Genomic DNA, 18,566 nt, shown 5'->3' on the forward strand with positions numbered 1-18,566 from the left:
TCATCTGTGCTCCACAACAAAGCTCATGGTGGTTCCATCAAACGAAGGTGGGGCGATGATCCGGGGCCCTTGCTGTGAGGTGATGCTGATGACCGGCTGCTTGATGGTGGAGAAACCCAGAAACGGCCTGGGGGTGGCGGTGGTGGCCTGCTGTTGAGTCCCGGATCCTGGGTATGGAGATTTCCCTGTGGCCATGTAGAAAGGGTGCTCCATGTACATGTCCTCAGGCTGCTGTGATGGGACCTTATCCCCACTGTCCATCTCTGATGCCATCGACATCTGTGACTGCACCAGCGTCCTGGTTGGGATCACGGTTGGTGTTGGCATAAAGCCTGGATACATCATGTACGTGTGTCCGTACCCAGGACTGAGGGCCAAAGGTGAAATCTGCATGGGAACAGGGGCCATAGGAGCCTGGGGCATGGGCACATCCACATACTGGCCTGTTTCAGGGTCAAAGAGGCGCTTGGTAGCTGGCTGAACAGGGGTGTCCACCAGATAGTAGTTTCCTGTGGTGGGATCCAGGAGCATCTTCCTCTGGGTGGTCTGATAGGGGTCCAGGGTGGGAGCAGGGGTGATTGCTGGGGAGAAGCAGTACACCTGTGGCTGATTGGTGGACATACCCATTGGCAGGGAGTGGTAGATGCTGGCAGAAGGCATCTCTGGTGAGCGTGTCTCCATCACAATGCTGGCGCGCTTAGGGGACTGGTTGTGGTCTTCCTGGCCCCATGCACCAGAACCTACATATCCTGGAGGAGTGGTTGGGTTTGACTGGGTGTTGAATGTATATACTGATGTTTTATCAGCAGATGAGGCCTGTTTGCTGCTGCTGGCAGAAGTTTTAACCGGAATGGTTAGGTAGTTCTCATTGTCAGCAGAGGCCCTCAAGGACTCCTGTGCAGATCTCTCCAATTCCTTCAAATCAGCTCCTTCGTTTCCACTCAGGTTCGACTGGCTGATTTTTAAGGACACTGGCAATTTGGGAGACTTTGGGACAAAGCTTTTGGTGCTATAAGGTGTTTGGGTGATGGTAGTTGGCTGGGGTGTCTTTGCATTGACATTTGCAGATGCTTTTAGGCTGGAACTGAGGCTGAACATGTTCTTACTCCCTGTGGTACTAGCAGCTTGCGTGGACTTAGCAACCAGTCTATCATCACGGCCACTAAATGCCTGAAAGGCCTTGTTGAAATCTTTGTCCTCTCTCCTCAGCAGGCTATCAGTGATGGGGGACATGGGGGACGCTGCCACAGCTGGTGGTATCATGTCGGTGTGGGGATACGAATCTCTTCTGACTGTCTTGTCCATGTAGGACCCTGTTGGCCCTTCCTCCTCGGGGCCTCCAAGCCCCTCACTGGTAATCAGTGAGAGCACATGGCTGTCTATCAGGGGCTGTGGCTGATTCTTCCTTTTCCATTCATTTCTTTCAAACACATAGAGCTGCTCCATAGTTTTCACAGCAGCCTGAAGTTTTTCGAAAGCTGCTTGGTTTGCCATCTTTGACTCAGGCTTCTTATCTGTGATGATATCTGCTATCTGTGGTATTTTTTCCTGTCTCTTTGAAGCTGTTCTGCTTTCACTTCTCAATCCAACGCTTCCCTCTGTGGAATTATTTGAGTTACTTATGGGTGCTCTACCTGTTGGCCTTTGCAGTGGAGCAGTTTTAGCGCCCTCTGGAGACGATCTATCTATATCAAACGGCTCATGTTTAGACAAGTCAAGATTCGCAGATTGTTTTCCGTTACTGTTTGTATTAACAGACTGACATTTGATCACTATAGGAGAAACAGAAGCAGGGTTTCTATATGACATTTGCTTCTTTTGCTCTGGATATGTGTCAGAAGAGGCGATGCTGGATTTATTTTCGTTGTTATCCAAAGAAACAAAGTGATAGGAACTTTTAACCAATTTACGCACGTCTCTCACTTGGTGTATAGGCGTCTGCAGCTTTCCTTTATTATCTCTAATGTCTCTGACCATAAAATGCGGGACTTTATCAGAGGACTCACCCTTCAAAGCTGCAGCCAGCGCTTGGCATTTGAAGTCATCTGTTTTGATCAGGCTGACAGCGTTACAACCTATATTAGGAGCACGCAGCTTGGAAACGCCAAAAGGCTCCTTTTTATTGTCTCTCACGCTCCTTAAATTAATTTTAATTTCCGGAGATTTAGATGTGACATTCCTGGAGTCTGCAATGTATAAAGTGTTGTCGGAGCGTAGTTTAATCCCTCCTCCATCTCCACATGGAGAATAAATCCTGCTCGGCAGCTGCTGTCCGGCTTCTCCGTCACTTGACAGCAGTTGGATATTTGGCACAAACAAATGTGACATTTTAGTCAGTTTGCTGCTGCCCGCTGCGTTCTGATTCCACTCGGCCTCTCTGTCGTTAGTTGAAGGTGGCTTCTCCTCGGGAGTTTTATCGTTTTTATGATCCTTTTGAAACTCTAGCTCCTCGTCCTTCCAGCATCTGAATGCGCTATTTTGGCTGCGAAACAACGTGCTTTTGGACGCTTCCAATGCGCCTTTTTTAGTATCGATTCCAGCTTCATTCGTCGAATCTAAATTAGTTTCTGGTGCGACAGCGATCGCGTCTTGTCTCCGGGAGTTGCTCTTGGTATCACATGAGCCGCTGTCCACAAAGTCTCCTAATTCATCCACGCACATTATGGTGTAGTCTGAGCTGCTCTCGGAAAACTTGGAGCTCTGTCTGTGCAGCTCTCTGCCTCCCTTCCCCCTGTGACTGTCGCTGCTGTCCTGGTGCGTAAAGCACGGGGACGGCGCCTGATGCGACTCACTTATCTCCCCTCTTTCCATCTTTCGCTCCTGCTCGAACTGCATCTTCTTAGAAATCACATTTTGGATCACGCTCGAAGCGAATATGGCTTTCTTGTGTGTGTCTTCCATGGTTTTCGAAGGCGGCTTGCTGGCCTCTCTTCTCTGGACGCCTGGCAAAGTGTTGGTAACTTCATCTGTGGAACGTGATCCTGCAGCGTTTTGTGCAAAGTTAGTGCGCCTTTCTCCCTCAGGCATTCCCGAATTGACATTGCAACGAAAATTCAAAGTCTCTGTGAGTCTTATCACCCCACTGTGGCCCTCTCCAAATTTGCCCATCAGCTCAATTTCCTTTGTAGAAGACGATGCGCTGTGGGGATTCCCATTCAGAGTGAAGATCTTGCTGGTGGGCGGTTTAGTGTTTGCCAGTACAATGCCCTTATAACCTCTATTGTCTATATTTTTGGCTATTTCAAATGAGGCCATTGAGTTTTGGTGGGAAACAACACTTTGGTCCAGTCCTTTTGACACATTCATGTTGCCATATTTCAGGTCGACAAACGTGGACCACCTGTTTATCCCTAGCCCATGCTCTGATGCAGAGGACTCACTGGAGGTGCTGAAATTAATGGCATCAAAGTAAGGATAAGCCAGGCTCTTGAAAGTTTTGGCTGTCAGGTTGCGCACCTCCTTGTCAGCGTCATCCAGCTCGCTGACAGCGCTGGACGCACCGCTGGAATACCCGGTGACCTCTTTTCCCCTCAATTTGCCGCCAAAATGTAAACGTCCGGGCGCGGCTATGAAACACTTTGCCCTGTCACACAACGTCTCTGCCTTTCCATCAACTCCCCTAAACACATATCGGCTCATGTCTCCGGAGCGCCCGGCATGATAAAGAATGTTTTCCTTTTCTTGGATGTTGCTAGGGCCATTTATAGCTCGAGAAGTGGTTCTGATTGACAGCTGGATCTGTCCGGCACTGTTGCCACTGCTCTGCTGGGGCTTTGACACACTCTCATCTGAGCTGGCGAACTTGGCCGCCTCGCACAGATCATTTTCAAGCAGAGTGCTGACTACTGCTGCTGCTGCTGCGCTCTCAGAACGAGGCACACGGCCGTCCTCTCTCTCCCCCACCACCGCTACATCACCGTCAAAAGACGCGTAATCGACAAAAGAATACACCTGGTTACCATCCTCAATGTCCCAGCTGGCCGAGGAGCCCACCACGAGATCTCCCTCATGGTCAGACAGCTCTGAGAGTTGAATCTCGTGTGTGGTAATGTAATGGGACTCATCCTCCGTTACGCACGGGTCGCTGCTGTCGTCAGAAAGCACCAAACTTACATCATCATCTTCCTCATAATCATCAGACTCACTTCTCCCGCACAGCTGATTATCACCACAGTGTAAATCTCCATTACTTGGCGTGCTTTTGTTGTCTTTGAAGATCTCAAGTTGCGTCATGGCGCACTCGCTTTTGTCAGCGTTTCCTGATTTGCAATCCTCGGATTTAAAACAGCGGGGACTTGATGAAGAGAGGGGATCACACTGACCCTTCTGGACATCTTCTGTACATCCCCCATCTCCGGCATTATCTTTTCTAGCAGTTTCAGCGTATTTTTCAATCACCGGATCGTCATTTGGCTCCATTACGCGCAGAACTCCGGCGTCACTGCTGTCAATGAAGACAGACATTTGGTTTCTGTCATCAAAGCCAGAGTCCACTGCCGATTTTTTGGCTTCACACACGTGTTTTCCCTCGTCTTGCTCCTCCGTGGCATCCTCGTTTTCTTGCGCCGATTTCTGGAGCAGATCGTCGACCTCCCGGAGAATCGTCGGCGTCTCCTCACAGCTCTGATCAGTCTTCATAGCTGAACCAGCCGGGTTAAGCTTACATTTGGTGTCTGGCAGAAAAGACACAGTAGAGATGAGGTTCCCCAGGATTCCTTAGTCTTTTAGGCAGTGATGGTGCTGCGCTTAAAGCTCAGTCAGTGTGGCTGGCACGGAGCGCTCCTGACATTCCAGTTCAGCGCGACATGAAGCCTAAAACCGAGTATCTAAAAAGGACCAGAGACATTACTAACTACTGTCTGGGCCACATGATTCTCAAGCTGGGGTTCACGGACCAATAGGGGTCGTTGAGAGGACTCCCCTGAACAATGAACCAATTAAATGAGATTATTGAAATGTCATTCAAAATGAATGCTTTATTTATTAACATTCACAAACTCTGCCTGGTTCCCTCCTTCCTTCACACTGTTGGAGAAGATGAGAAAAATGAAAAACACTCATCCTTTCTAATTAAATATTTCGAATTAAACAAGCAGTTGAATCAAACTTTATTACATGTGGTACAACACCACATGAACTAACTCTACAAATAGACCCATATCCATGCAGGAGCACCAGAGTTACAGCTCTGAAACTATTAACAATAAAGCCACTCCAACTTACAGATCTAGAAATGAACAAGCTGAATATCAGAGAGGAGGAGTAAATCTTTGGAGGATAAAATTATTAGGCTAAAGTATTGACTGGAATTAATCTACTTTGTATGTGTAATTGACAATGTTTTCTTCTTTTTTTGGAAATACCTTTGCATTACTCTGTTCCTTTAAATATGAATAACTATCTATGTAGCAAGTTTCTGCCACACATAACATCACATAGAAACACATCTCTAACTATCCAATGGAAAAAAACCAAAAACGTATTACTGAGAATTACCTAAAAGTTGTTCTAACCCTATAAATATATGTATAAATGTAATAAATAATAATAAAATACTTAGTGTGCAAAAAGTGCCAGTAAGGGTGCTCTGCAGTATCTAAAAATACCTAACAAGCACCTGGAGGGGGAAAGTTTTATGTATGTGCTGTATGCACAGCTGATTCTGTGACATCACAACTTCCTGTAAGAGTAAGAAAGTAAGAGATGTGCTGGTTAAGTTAAACTTTTAAAATGAAAAATATTTTGATATTCAGACATTTTGCATAGAGTATTTTTATGTTATCGTCAAAGAAGAAATATATACATATATTCCAGAAATTGTGCAATGTAATCACTCAGAAATGTAACTCGTGCACTTTTGTAATAAAGCATAAAAATAAAGTATGACTAATGTGAAGCATCATGCTACTGAACCATGAGAAATGTGTATTTTAACTTACCAATGTACTCAGGTTCTGGACAACATATCACATGATTATAGATTTATAATTATAGCTGTATAATTATGGCAGAATTATGTCACATTACACTATTAATTATATACTCTTGTATGTGTTATAAGATTTGTATTAAACTTATTGATTTTCTTAATTCTAATTAATTTACACTCATAAATGATCACAAATTCCCATTAGACTGAATTTTTAGAGGAAACATGTTAACATTCCCAGGTATTATCTATGTAACTATGCACATACACAAGCAATATCAGATGTGTTTCCATGACAACAAACCTCATCAAATGCAGACTGAATGGCGTGTGATATATGTGTATTTAGGACACTGTGCTGGCAGACAAACATTTGCGAGTGCACAAACAGCCCGCTGACTGCGCCGTTTCTGCCTGAACGGATATCATTTCTGCTCAGACAGACGTCTCATCGGCTCTTTTTAAAAATATATATGTCCAGCTCAAATATAGGCACCGTGACGAAATGTGAAAACTGCTGCTATGTTAGACAGGAGGGAATGTTTGCAGGGTTTTGTGACAGCTCGGACGCACGCAGCCTGGCAGATAAACACCCGAGTGACAACGACTCAGCAACAACACACACTCATGAATATTGAGCCATGTTTAACTGCGGAAGCTCTCAGGGGGTTATAGTCTGTGACAGTGGAGGCCAGTCTGGGGGCCTGAGACTACCAGGGGCCTTGGACAGATGCCTTGGGGTCCAAAGCATATGTAGGTCATGAATCAGTCTGTTGTTATTTTCTCCTTGGAGGGAATATGTGGCAAAGTGTAATTTCCCATGGTAGTTTGGAGAGGGGGCTCATTTGAGTCCGTAGCATATGGATAAGTGACTGGGAGAGACACCCTCTGCACTATAGTGACTGATTACATTTAAAGGTGCAGTCCAATACTTTAAGATTGTATTTCTATAGAGTTTTAAGGCACTGATTAAAAAACAGAATGATCAAAATTGAGGCAGCAGAGGCCAAAACAACCTGACTCTAACTCTAAAAACACTGTGTGCTACCCTACCCATAATGCAACTGGATAGTATGTTATCAGACCTGCACGCATGGTTAAACATGCCCAGTTTGTTTACGTCTATCTTTATTGTATTGTATCTCCTTTGTTGGTGTATCACTGCATCTCTGAGGGCATTGCAGCCTCCTTTCAGATCATTGGAATAGTGTGAATCCATTGGCAGGACAGTGTGTCATGTCACCCAGCATTTGTGCACGGCCATACGCAAGACAAACAAAAACAGCGACCCGTAAGGGCTGCTAGAGGTCAAAAACTCTACAGCCAAAAAGACTCCATAGGGTGCCTTTGACATCTCAGCCCAATCTAGCAGGTCACTGGAGTCATTGTCTCAGATTTTAAAAAAAAGCCCCTCCAGAGACACAGATGACAATATACAGCTGATTTTACACTAGCCATGACAAGAAAACTGAGTTGGATATTAAAACCCAGTGGAGTGCACCATGTCCCTTGGAACTGCATGTACTTACTAACAAATGGAGTAAAATGTCTGATACTGTAAACGTCAGGCTTGAAGGGACTGCAGAGTTTCTAACAGCTGATGTATCTGAGGGGAACTGAACAAGAACAAAACTAGAGTGTATTCATGTTACTGTTCTTGCTCCAATCTGCTTGCTCTAACTCTTCTAGCCTCCTCTCCAACAGTTTTTTAACCAGCGGTGAAGTATTCAAACCCAAAATACTATTTCTTAATGTTTGCACCATGGCTGGATCAAACATACGGGCAATCTGGACAAGTGCTCAGGGGCTCTACAGAAATACAACACAAGGCTTGACCTATTCTCTTAACCCTCCTGTTGTCCTCAAGTCAAGGAAGGAAGGGAGGAAGAAGGAAGGAAAGGAAGGAGGAAGGAATGAGGGAAAGAAAGAAGGAAGGGAGGAAGGAAAGGAAGGAAGGAAGGATGGATGAAAGAAGGAAGGAATGTAGGAAATGAAGGAAGGAAGGATGGATGAAAGAAACAAGGAAGGGAGGAAGGAAAGGAAGGATGGAGGAAAGAAGGAAGGAAGGTAGGAGGAAGGGAGGGAGGGCGGGAGAAAGGAAAATATGAAAGGAGGAAGGAAGGAAAGAAGGACAGAGGAAAGAAGGAAGGGAAGGAGGAAGAAGGAAAGAAGGAAGGAAGGGAGGAAGAAGGAAGGAAATGAGGGATTAAGAAGGAAGGAAAGGAGGGAGGAAGGAAGGAAGGAAGGAATGGAGGAAGGAAGGCAGAAAGAAGGAAGGAAAGGAAGAAAGGGAGGGATGAAGGAATGATGCAAGGGAGGAACAGGGAAGGAAAGGAGGGAGGAAGGAAAGGAAGGAACTAAGGAAGGAATGAAGGAAGGAGGGACATAAAGAAGGAGGGAGGGAGGGAGGAAGGACAGAAGGAAGGAAGAAAGGGGGATGGAGGAAGGAAACAAGGAGAAAAGGAGGGAGGAAGGACAGACGGAAGGAAGGAAGGGAGGAAAGAAGGAACAGTCAAAACAGACGGGGTCAATTTGACCCGGGAGGACGACACAAAGGTTAATGTTGATAATGATTGTCACTGTCAGAAACCTAGTATGTCCTAACAAAATATGGAGTTACTAGGTTTCCACCTGACAGCAGTGTTATCCCATCAGAGTAAAAAGTAAAAGTTGTTTGGGGGACAAGAGCTTCAGTGTCCAGGCGCCCCTCATTAGGGATACTAATGCAAGGTTTGCACTGTGAAGTAGAAAAGATGCCTTGTGTATTATTTTATACATATTTCCTAAACTGTGTAGAGAAAGGATGACATATTTGGTATCCTTAGATACTCTGGGATCTCATGAAGAATTTTTGTTGACTTGGATAAGCTTTGTTAAATCCCAGTGTCCAGGAATGACGAGAATTTAAAAAGTACAAGAAATGCATGGTTTCAATGTGAACTTTTAGCACCATGGACAGCTCCTTTTTTTAGTAGCTGAATTCCTTGGATTTATACAGTTTTAATGGGGTGGAATACCAGCTATTCTGGCAGATTGAAACGTTGCTTTGGTTCAACAGAAGGATGCTTGGAATTATGTGATCCCATCAAACTCCACTGACTCATAAGAATAGAAGAAGTCTTGCTTATTTATCTAAAGATATTGCATATATACTTTATGTATCAGGAATAATAATCTTGTTTGTTTTGTAATTGGTTTTGACTAATATCAGAATTATCTTTATAGATACAACATTACACACAATTTTCACAAGATTTGCTGACATTATTAACATGACTCCAAAAGCTGTGGACCACTGTACACTCCCAAAACATAAGAAGTACTGTTTCTGGAGAGTTAGAATTACATAGATGACAGATTTAGCTGGGTTGTAATTACATCTGCAACCTTTCTCTGGGTGTAGTGTAAGCTCTATGGATGTAATTCAGAATGAATGTATTGGTATAGTAGGTTTTTAGGTTTTATATTAAAAATGTGGCTATCCATTAATATGTCACTGAAATAACTTCCAGAGGGAAGAGAGAGTTTAAAGACAAAAGAGAAAGACAAAGAGAAACAAAAGTGCTTTTCTTATTCAAGCCTTAAATTAATGGCAGGTCCAAATATTTGAATACAGGTCATTTACATAAGCTAAAAGCTGTGATTGTTTGAGAAGTGGTCTAGCCATAATGATAAGTTGGTAAGTAAGCAATCAGCTCCTTAAGGGAACATTAAAGTATTTACATGAGTCACCTGAAACCAAAGGATTTCAAAGCGCCTCTCTGTGAGGTTTAAATAGATCTCATTTTGGCAACTGCGAGCGGTTATATCAAACAAGATACCGTAGCTGCCTTCCAAGACCCTGAAACAACTCCAATCCAGGAACACATTAAAGATGCAGTGATTGTTTTCTGTTGTTGTTGTTGTTTTCTTCTTGGCCACATGGGGGCAGCAAAACAGTCTGTGGACACTACATTGTATTTTGTCCAAGTTGTCATTGTCCTAGCAAACAGTTGCTTATGTCTAGCAAACTCAGAGCAACAGTAGAATTCATTAGAAATCCACTTGATGAATGTAAGTCCAATATTTACTCTATTTTAGCTCTGTTTTGGTCTCCTCCAACTCCTGAGTAAAATATGTGTCTATTTAGCTGCTAAATGCTCCACTATGTCAGCCAGCTAGTCACTAACTGTGTCTGTCTGCTGTTTGGTGCTGGGCAGGTAGTGTTCAGTGGGTTTATTAGAGCTTCACAGCTGCTGCAGCTGGAAACAAGGCCAATGAGATGAGAGCAATGAGGCTATAGAATATTAATAAGTGCAGCTTTAACTACAATCATTATAACAGTTGTGTCATGTTTTCCCAAAGATAAAAACTATGCTATCTGCTGCCTTTTAAAAAAAAAAATGTCTAAAAATAAAATGAATGATACTGGGTTGAGTCTCAACAGGCTGAGACATAACTGTAGGAACAGAAGTAGTACTGTAGAAGTCAGCCAGCATCCGGGGGGCAAAGTCTAATTGGAATGAATAACTTAGCATGCTGATGGTTGGCTGGCATGGACCCTGAACTCACCACCAGACTATGAGAGGGGCTGTGATGTCTGCTGTTGGTAGGCAACAAAATATGCCCTTCACCCTTTGCCAGCAGTGTAACATAGTAGATACTGAGCAGGGAGAAACCAGAGATGACCCTGAGCTTAACTGGGTGAAACTCTGCTCTACTTGTGTCAAAGGCTGTGATACAAGTGTGATACAATGACCTGTCTATTTTAGTATCGAGTCCATATCCTGTGCTAATAGCAATGCTGAAAGAATTAGGTGCTTCAGTTAAGGTCCGCAGGTTTCAGTCCTACTGTAGGTCTCTTTCTGTCAAGTCAGCATTTCTGATGATACTGTGCCCGCAGAGATGATTTAGAAAAAGTTAAGTTTTACTTTGCTTATATTCAGATTGAAGGTAAAAAATCATGTTCATGTTGGCTATTTTGGTTTGTTCTAACCAATCACTGTCAATACCACAATTGTTAATTCTTTAAATCAACTTACTACAACTTCTACAGATTCCTTTGTAACCATTTTAGTCGCTATTCTTACAGATATAGCCAGTATGAAGCTACAGTATGTACTATGACGCTCCCCTACGAAGCTTTGATTGATTGTTTGCATTAATGCACTTGACCTATTTGAATCACATGTCTGCAATTCAGGTATCTGGAGCCACACTACCTCATCCAGCATGTGACCCAGATCTGTTTTAAAACTACAATATAAACACACAGAAAAAAACAAGTTGAAGTTTATATTTAAATGTCTATTTGGGGCACTTGCATAAATCTGATACGTACAGCATGTGATGTGGGGATGCTGCCTGAGTCAGAAAGGTTTTTATTATTATTTACTGGTGGTAAATAGCATAACCTACTTCATGATGGTTTGGAGGACCGCTGAGATGGAGGCGTTCTGTGCTGGGACAAGTGTGTGGAGAGGTGGATAAACACTCTTTTTTTAAATCTATTTTGCCCGATTATGAAGTTTTTGTACATTTTCATATGATAATCATTTAATTACATCCATATGTGTCAGAAGAGTGTGATCACTAGATGAATAATGATAATGGAAGTTGAACTCTTCCATACTCATTCATTCAGTGGATCGAACTTAAACTCTCTGTCTGTCAGTGCTATATTCAGGGGTATTCAACTTTTATCATTAAGTATTCATTAGTAATTAGATTTATTTAAGTATTTATATGCTTATAACATTCAGTCTTTATGGCCATTATTTGGATTTGGAATTTTGCTCAACTTAATTAGGTAAATTATCATAAAATGGACAATGTTACTATACACACTGTTAGCATGCCATGTATACATCATGAGGGGAGGGGGTCAGGTAAATACAAAGGCTGTGGACAACCCCCCAAACATAGGGGGCAATTTTCCTCCAGCCAAATATCTCAGGGACCCCCAAAAACACTTAGTGGCACTGGTTATCAGGTCATATGAACTAAAAACTTGAGACCTTCTCACTGATAATGTGTTTATATACTACATATTCTAAATCAATGTCTGTGTCAGAAACCTCCATCATTTTATTTGAGTGTCTGAATGCTAAGTACAGCAAACCTGAAGCCAGTACTAATTTACACGTTGCAGGGGCCCACAGACTAATTTTTGCCCCAGGGCCCCCGAACAGGTGAATCCAGCCCTGCGACTCTAAATACATGATGTGAATGGCACGTCATGGCTGTTCAATGTCAAATTCCAATCTTGCCGGTCAAAAACAGCAGGATGATGGATGCTAATACTCTGACACATATCCACACAGTCCACATAGCAGCTCCAACAGAAAACTAATGACTAAAACTTTAGATTTGTGAGAATGATGACCTCAGATGAGCCTCAGTTTGCAAGAGTTTACACTTCATGGCCCACAATTCACAGGTATTTTTGTTGTAAGAAACAGGCACTATACCAACTAAAGAGTAATCGGTTCCTACAGGTGCTTAAATGTAGGTACATTAGAACAGGGGAATAATAATGAAGTGATATACAAAGTGTAAGCCTATCTTCTCTTTCTTTTTCATTACACAGTCAGAACAAATGCTCCCCTGTAATCATTTTGGGAAGGTAAACAATTTGATGTCCTTTGGAAGCTCCTCTGCGTAAGTTTCAAGCTTTTAAATTAGTGTTTGGTTGCATATCATAACTGTGGAATACAGTGGATTATATCGTAATACTTTAGTACTTGTATGTATGTTGTTATTTAGAATCATTGATTTGTCTTTTCCTCTAAAATGGCAAATTGTAACTCAATTCTGGTTTTATTTTCTTCCACTGCACCTCTAGGAACTGGTATATATATATATTGTTGCATGATTCATACAAAGAAACTAAACCTTAAATTGCAAGCCTGTTACCAAGTTTTGCAAAAGAGTTTTTCCAAACTGGTTTAATTTCTATATTTGCTTTTTCAGCTCATAGGTGTGGCAATATATTCCAACTGTCTCCTCGTTCAAACAGTGTGAGAACCTCAGTTGTTGCTCCAAACGTTGACTGGAGCTGAAATACTGTAAACCCAGCCGCCCAAACAGGATATATTTAGCCAACTATTTTAGTGAGACGGCCTGGTGACTGCAGGTCTTGAGAAGATACAGTTACTTCAGGAGTCTGCATTAAAACAGCAGGCGGTCAATCATGTCGGGCCATTAGTCAAAAAGGATTAAGAAGGCGACATGGGTGGTTAACAAGGAGAGTGCACTGATAAAACACCCACTACTGTAATTGGTCTGCAGTGCAGCTCCAAACATAAATAAATGCATGTATCATTACATGCAAGTCATACGTGTAATATACTGTTTCAAACTCAGAGAAGACATGAAAGTGTTGTAAAAGCTATCTGTGTCGCATGGCAGAGTAAGACATCTTCTTTAGGGGCTAATAGAGACTCATGCAGACACTTTCGTTTATCTTCTGTCATAATTAAAGGGCTGCTCCACATGAAGATCAGTTTACTGATCATAAAGAGTCTTATTCAGCCTGTGAAAACAGTTGTATAATGTCTTCTGTGGTTCTAGTCTTAGAAAATAACCCTGATTATGTCAATAGGGGTTGTTTAAGTTCAGGGTTGAGGCCTTAGAAATGACCTGCAATAAAAAAAAGGGGGTGTGATGCTTGAAACACATGGTTGTTTACAAGTCTAGTTGCAGTATGGGAATTGTAGGAGCTTGACTCACACCAGGCACTAAAAGTCAGGATATCTCTGCCTGTGCAGCTTCAATTTCAATAACTGAACACCATATTTACTGTAGCGTCAACGCAGGAGGGAGTGGAAGGTAAAAGTGCAAGAAGTCGAGGTTTACACAGCAGAAAAATTAACAGTGTTTAACACAAGAAAAGAAAGTAACTGCATGTCATGTCACAGATATTTGGAACCCCCCCCCCCAAATCAAACTACATTTGGATGGAGACTCAAAGTCCGTCAGTAACAAATAAGGGGTTGGCAAAATGAGAAATTCTAAAATGTCTTAAAAAATAGTTTTAAAAGCAGCATCAGGTTTGTTAAAATGTACATTTAGTATATTTGTTGGTTTTATATCATTTGAAATGACATTTGCACCATTTTTTACCAAAAGAAAGACTGAATGCTCCTGAAAATGTCAAATGGTGCAACCACAAAAGAATGATAAATATTAAATCGTTTACCCACATACATTAAAAGCAGAAATTTGATGCTGGATCCACAAAAAAAGAATGTGTGAAAGTTATGTTTATACTTCAAATGTAATGATTATGAATGAGAGGTAAAAACTTGGACTACCGGAAGTCTCAGTCAGTTACTGAGTTCTATATGTTAGGAATATATATTTATTTATCTTATTTATTTACAAGCTGTTATAATATTACATAGAAAAATATATCATATATATTATATATTACATTACTATATTATATATTACTTTTTTAGCATCATTTATCTCTTTGATAATCCAATTTAGTGTCAATTTAGAGTCTCCAATCAACCTAATCTGCATGTTTTTTGGACTGTGGGAGGAAACCAGAGCACCTGGAGTAAACCCACGCAGACACGGGGAGAACATGCAAACTCCACACAGGAAGCACCACCAGAACCCAGGAGCTCTCTGTGAGGTCACAGTGCTAACCACTGAGCCACCGTGCTGCCCGATAATACCGTTCAGCCCTCGTCGATGTCCGTTCTGATGCAGCAGCAGAACGTCCTCTTCATTAAAGAACAGAAGCGCTTGAAGCAGTTCTTCTTCTGCTCAGGCTCTTGGTCATCTGAAAATCAAAAGCAAGTTAAATACTTCGTTCTCGCTGGAATGAATAACAATGAAAAAGGTCTTCTCATTTCAGACAGAATTTGGAGGTGACCATTTCCTACCAGATGTGGTGGCAGTGTGCTCCTGGTACATGATACGCTCTGGGACAAAGGGAGGGAGACGGAGCTCACGTTGTCTCCTGGAGGACGGGCTAAAAACACACACACTGTTAAATATTATTCCTGATGTATCATGATGTACACAATGCTTTCTAATCTGCTCTAATGGTGGCCTAATGTATTCATCTGTCTCCTCTGATGAGGAAATCATCTTACCAAGTCTCACTCTGATGAGCACTGTCCTCATCCCAGCGCAGGCAGCATTTAGGTGATGCAGACCAGCCAGAGAAAACATCTAGAGGTATTGTTGGTGGAACGTCTCTCTCTTTATCAGTGTGGCTGCTTCCTGTTTCAGCTTCCTGGTTGATGCTGGACTTAAATGTTTCATGACTGTCAAAAGAAAAGTCAAACATGGTTTTATTCAGAAATAATCATCACCAACTGAAACTGAATAACAATCTCTCATTTGATGTCAACTTTAGCCTTATATTTGATCACTACTCATTTATCTTCATTCCTATCACCCTGTATGTAACTTATCCATCTGTCTCCTGTGATAACTGACAAGTCTGAAGAAATCATCTTACCAACTCTCACTCTGCTGCCCACTGTCTTCCTCCAAGTGGAAGCAGCATTCAGGTGGTGCAGCTGCCTGGTAGGTCTCTGGTTCCATTTCATGGATGGTTTCTGGTTCCGTTTCCTGGATGGTTCCAGGTTCAGTTGTTTCACTGGACCATGGTTCCAAGTCATGGATGGTTCCAGGTTCAGTTGTCTCACTGGTCCCTGGTTCCAAGTCCTGGATGGTTCCAGGTTCAGGTGTCTCACTGGTCCTTTGTTCCAAGTCCTGGATGGTTCCAGGTTCAGGTGTCTTGCTGGTCCCTGGTTCCAAGTCCTGGATGGTTCCAGGTTCAGGTATCTCACTGGTCATTTGTTCCAAGTCCTGGATGGTTCCAGGTTCAGGTGTCTTGCTGGTCCCTGGTTCCAAGTCCTGGATGGTTCCAGGTTCAGTTGTCTCACTGGTCCCTGGTTCCAAGTCCTGGATGGTTCCAGGTTCAGGTGTCTCACTGGTCCTTTGTTCCAAGTCCTGGATGGTTCCAGGTTCAGGTGTCTCACTGGTCCTTTGTTCCAAGTCCTGGATGGTTCCAGGTTCAGTTGTCTCGCTGGTCCCTGGTTCCAAGTCCTGGATGGTTCCAGGTTCAGGTGTCTCACTGGTCCCTGGTTCCAAGTCCTGGATGGTTCCAGGTTCAGGTGTCTCACTGGTCCTTGGTTCCAAGTCCTGGATGGTTCCAGGTTCAGGTGTCTCACTGGTCCTTGGTTCCAAGTCCTGGATGGTTCCAGGTTCAGGTGTCTTGCTGGTCCCTGGTTCCAAGTCCTGGATGGTTCCAGGTTCAGTTGTCTCACTGGTCCCTGGTTCCAAGTCCTGGATGGTTCCAGGTTCAGGTGTCTCACTGGTCCCTGTTTCTGTTTTCTGGCTGCTGCTGTACTTCAAACTTTCATGGCTGTCAAAAGAAAAGTCACACTGTTATATTCAGAATTAATTATCACAAACTGAAACTGAATAAATAATCTCAGTCTTAGCCTTAAATTTGACCAAAAGCAAAAGTGTGAAGAATGTATTAAACCTGTCAATCTAATAGAGATAAATTAGCTTCCCATACTCTTATATTGTCTGATAGTTTGTATGCAAAGTAGTACTATAAAGACTCAAATATGTACCATGAGGTATGCTGTTGGGTGCTCCATGTGATGAAGGGATGAGCGAGGACTTCATTGGGGGTTATCCTCACATTCGCATCAAGCTGAAGCATTCCCTTCAGCAGGTCAATGCACGCCTTATTTTCTTCAATACTCACCATGTTCATGTTTACCAGGTCCAACTAAAGACAAAATTCAACAGCAGTCAAATCAGCTTTGTGATCAATCAAAATTCTCTCTTCAGCAGCTACAGTATCATCTACTTAAACTCTTACATTTTCCACTTCGTCCAGGCTGCAATAATGATACAACTTGCGGCCGTAGGAAAGTATGTTATTGTCCCAGTACTCCTCACGTGTCTGAAAGAATATGAAAGACATTCAAAAACAATGAACATACAATCTTAATTAAAGAAAAGAATGTTAAGGATGAGATGACTTTGTGGTCTTGCGATACCTTATTGTATCTGTGTGTCACCATATCTGAATGTGTGAAAACAGTATCATATAAAATGTTTTCACATGTTCAGATATGGTGATACACAACTACAAAACATAATACCCTAATTTTATTCCATACCTTCAGCCTCCAGTGTTCAGCAGGGTCTTGGATAAAATATTCTTTTGAATACATCCCGGCACACAGAAGATGGTCCGGAGGAACACCAAGGAGCTCCACCATGCATTGCACCTGGAGACAAAACACAGAATCACATCAAAAATATGCAGCAGGATGCAGTCATAATAATATTCATTATAAACTAGTCAGAGATGCACAAATATACAGCACCCTAAATATAATGCTTCATGCACTATAGAGTTATGTAAAAGTAAATCTTATATGAAGAATGTAAAGAGGAAGCAGTAAACTAAGACTTACTGTATCATAATCAAAGAAGCCCAGGAAGAGTGAGTCACCGAGCGTTATGTAGCCCATCACAACACCCAGGGACCACATGTCGATGGCCTCTGAATATGGGAGTCCCAACATGATTTCTGGAGCCCTGAATATGAAACAAATGTTAAATAGAGAATGAGGAACACTGTCAAGTTTTAGCAGATGGCAGAAATATCCTAAAACTAGTAGAATAATGATGCTCACCTATACTGTTGAACTTGGAAAATGTCACCTGGCTCCCCTTTACAAGTGCGAAAAGCTAAGCCAAAGTCAATTAGCTTGACGGTGAGGGGCTGCATGTTCAGCATGATGTTATCCAGCTTTATGTCTGCATGGATCACTTTAATATCTTTCAGACCTTTTAATGCATTTGCCACCTGTAAGAACAAAGATCAGAGATGACATTCACAGACTGTACCAACACTGACAGCTTTTTGAGTTGTGTGTTCTGATGGTACTGTATCCATACCTGTTGGATTATACTCCTGACTTCATATAAATACAGAGGGGTATAGTTCCTCTGCTCCATTAAGAAGTCCTTTAGGGTCACCTCCATCATCTCAAACACCAGAGCAAGTCTCTTGTCTCTCAGCGTGAACGAGTCAATAAATCTGATGATGTTGCTGTTGTCCAGGTTCTTCTCCTTGAAGTAGTTAAATACGGTCAACTGTAGATGAATGAAAACATGAAAATGTTAATGCTTGCACACACACCACATCATCTCTGAACACTGAATAACTTAATACATTAACATACATCATCATCCATGTCTCTCTCATCTTTTGGCACCTTTACAGCAACCGTCTCTTTGGTGTCCACTTTGATGCATTGGAGCACCTCTCCAAAGTTTCCCTTTCCCAGAACAGTCACCAGCTGATAGTTTCTGGGTAGCTGGTACTCGTTGGAAAGGAGTTTGGTGATTTTCTTAAACATGGCTAAAAACAAAATGTAATAAATGTCATCATCTAATAATTAACACCTCAGTGTTAAACTATCTTGATCCAAATTATCTGCTGGAACTTTCAATTTAAAATCAAGCTACATTTTTATTTAACACACAAATGAAGAGACAGCAGTAAAACTGAGTATTAAGCTACACTTTGTACTGATTGATTAAACTGTTATCTATAGAATACATCCTCTAACTTTCAATATGAGATCAATTTAAAAGT

General features: G+C 42.2%; 1 protein-coding gene across 1 annotated transcript; it reads right to left on the reverse strand.

Moving 5' to 3' along the window:
* c23h4orf54 (chromosome 23 C4orf54 homolog) lies at positions 1-7,024 on the reverse strand. The gene is made up of 4 exons (XM_062444517.1): positions 7,015-7,024; positions 5,940-5,954; positions 3,913-4,673; positions 1-3,864 (listed from the first exon to the last, which is right to left on the reverse strand). The coding sequence occupies exons 1-4, from the start codon at positions 7,022-7,024 to the stop codon at positions 1-3; spliced, it is 4,650 nt and encodes a 1,549-aa protein (XP_062300501.1).
* Between the last annotated feature and the right edge of the window lie 11,542 nt (positions 7,025-18,566).

Source organism: Scomber scombrus, chromosome 23, assembly GCF_963691925.1.
Source record: "Scomber scombrus chromosome 23, fScoSco1.1, whole genome shotgun sequence".
Lineage (NCBI taxonomy): Eukaryota > Metazoa > Chordata > Actinopteri > Scombriformes > Scombridae > Scomber > Scomber scombrus.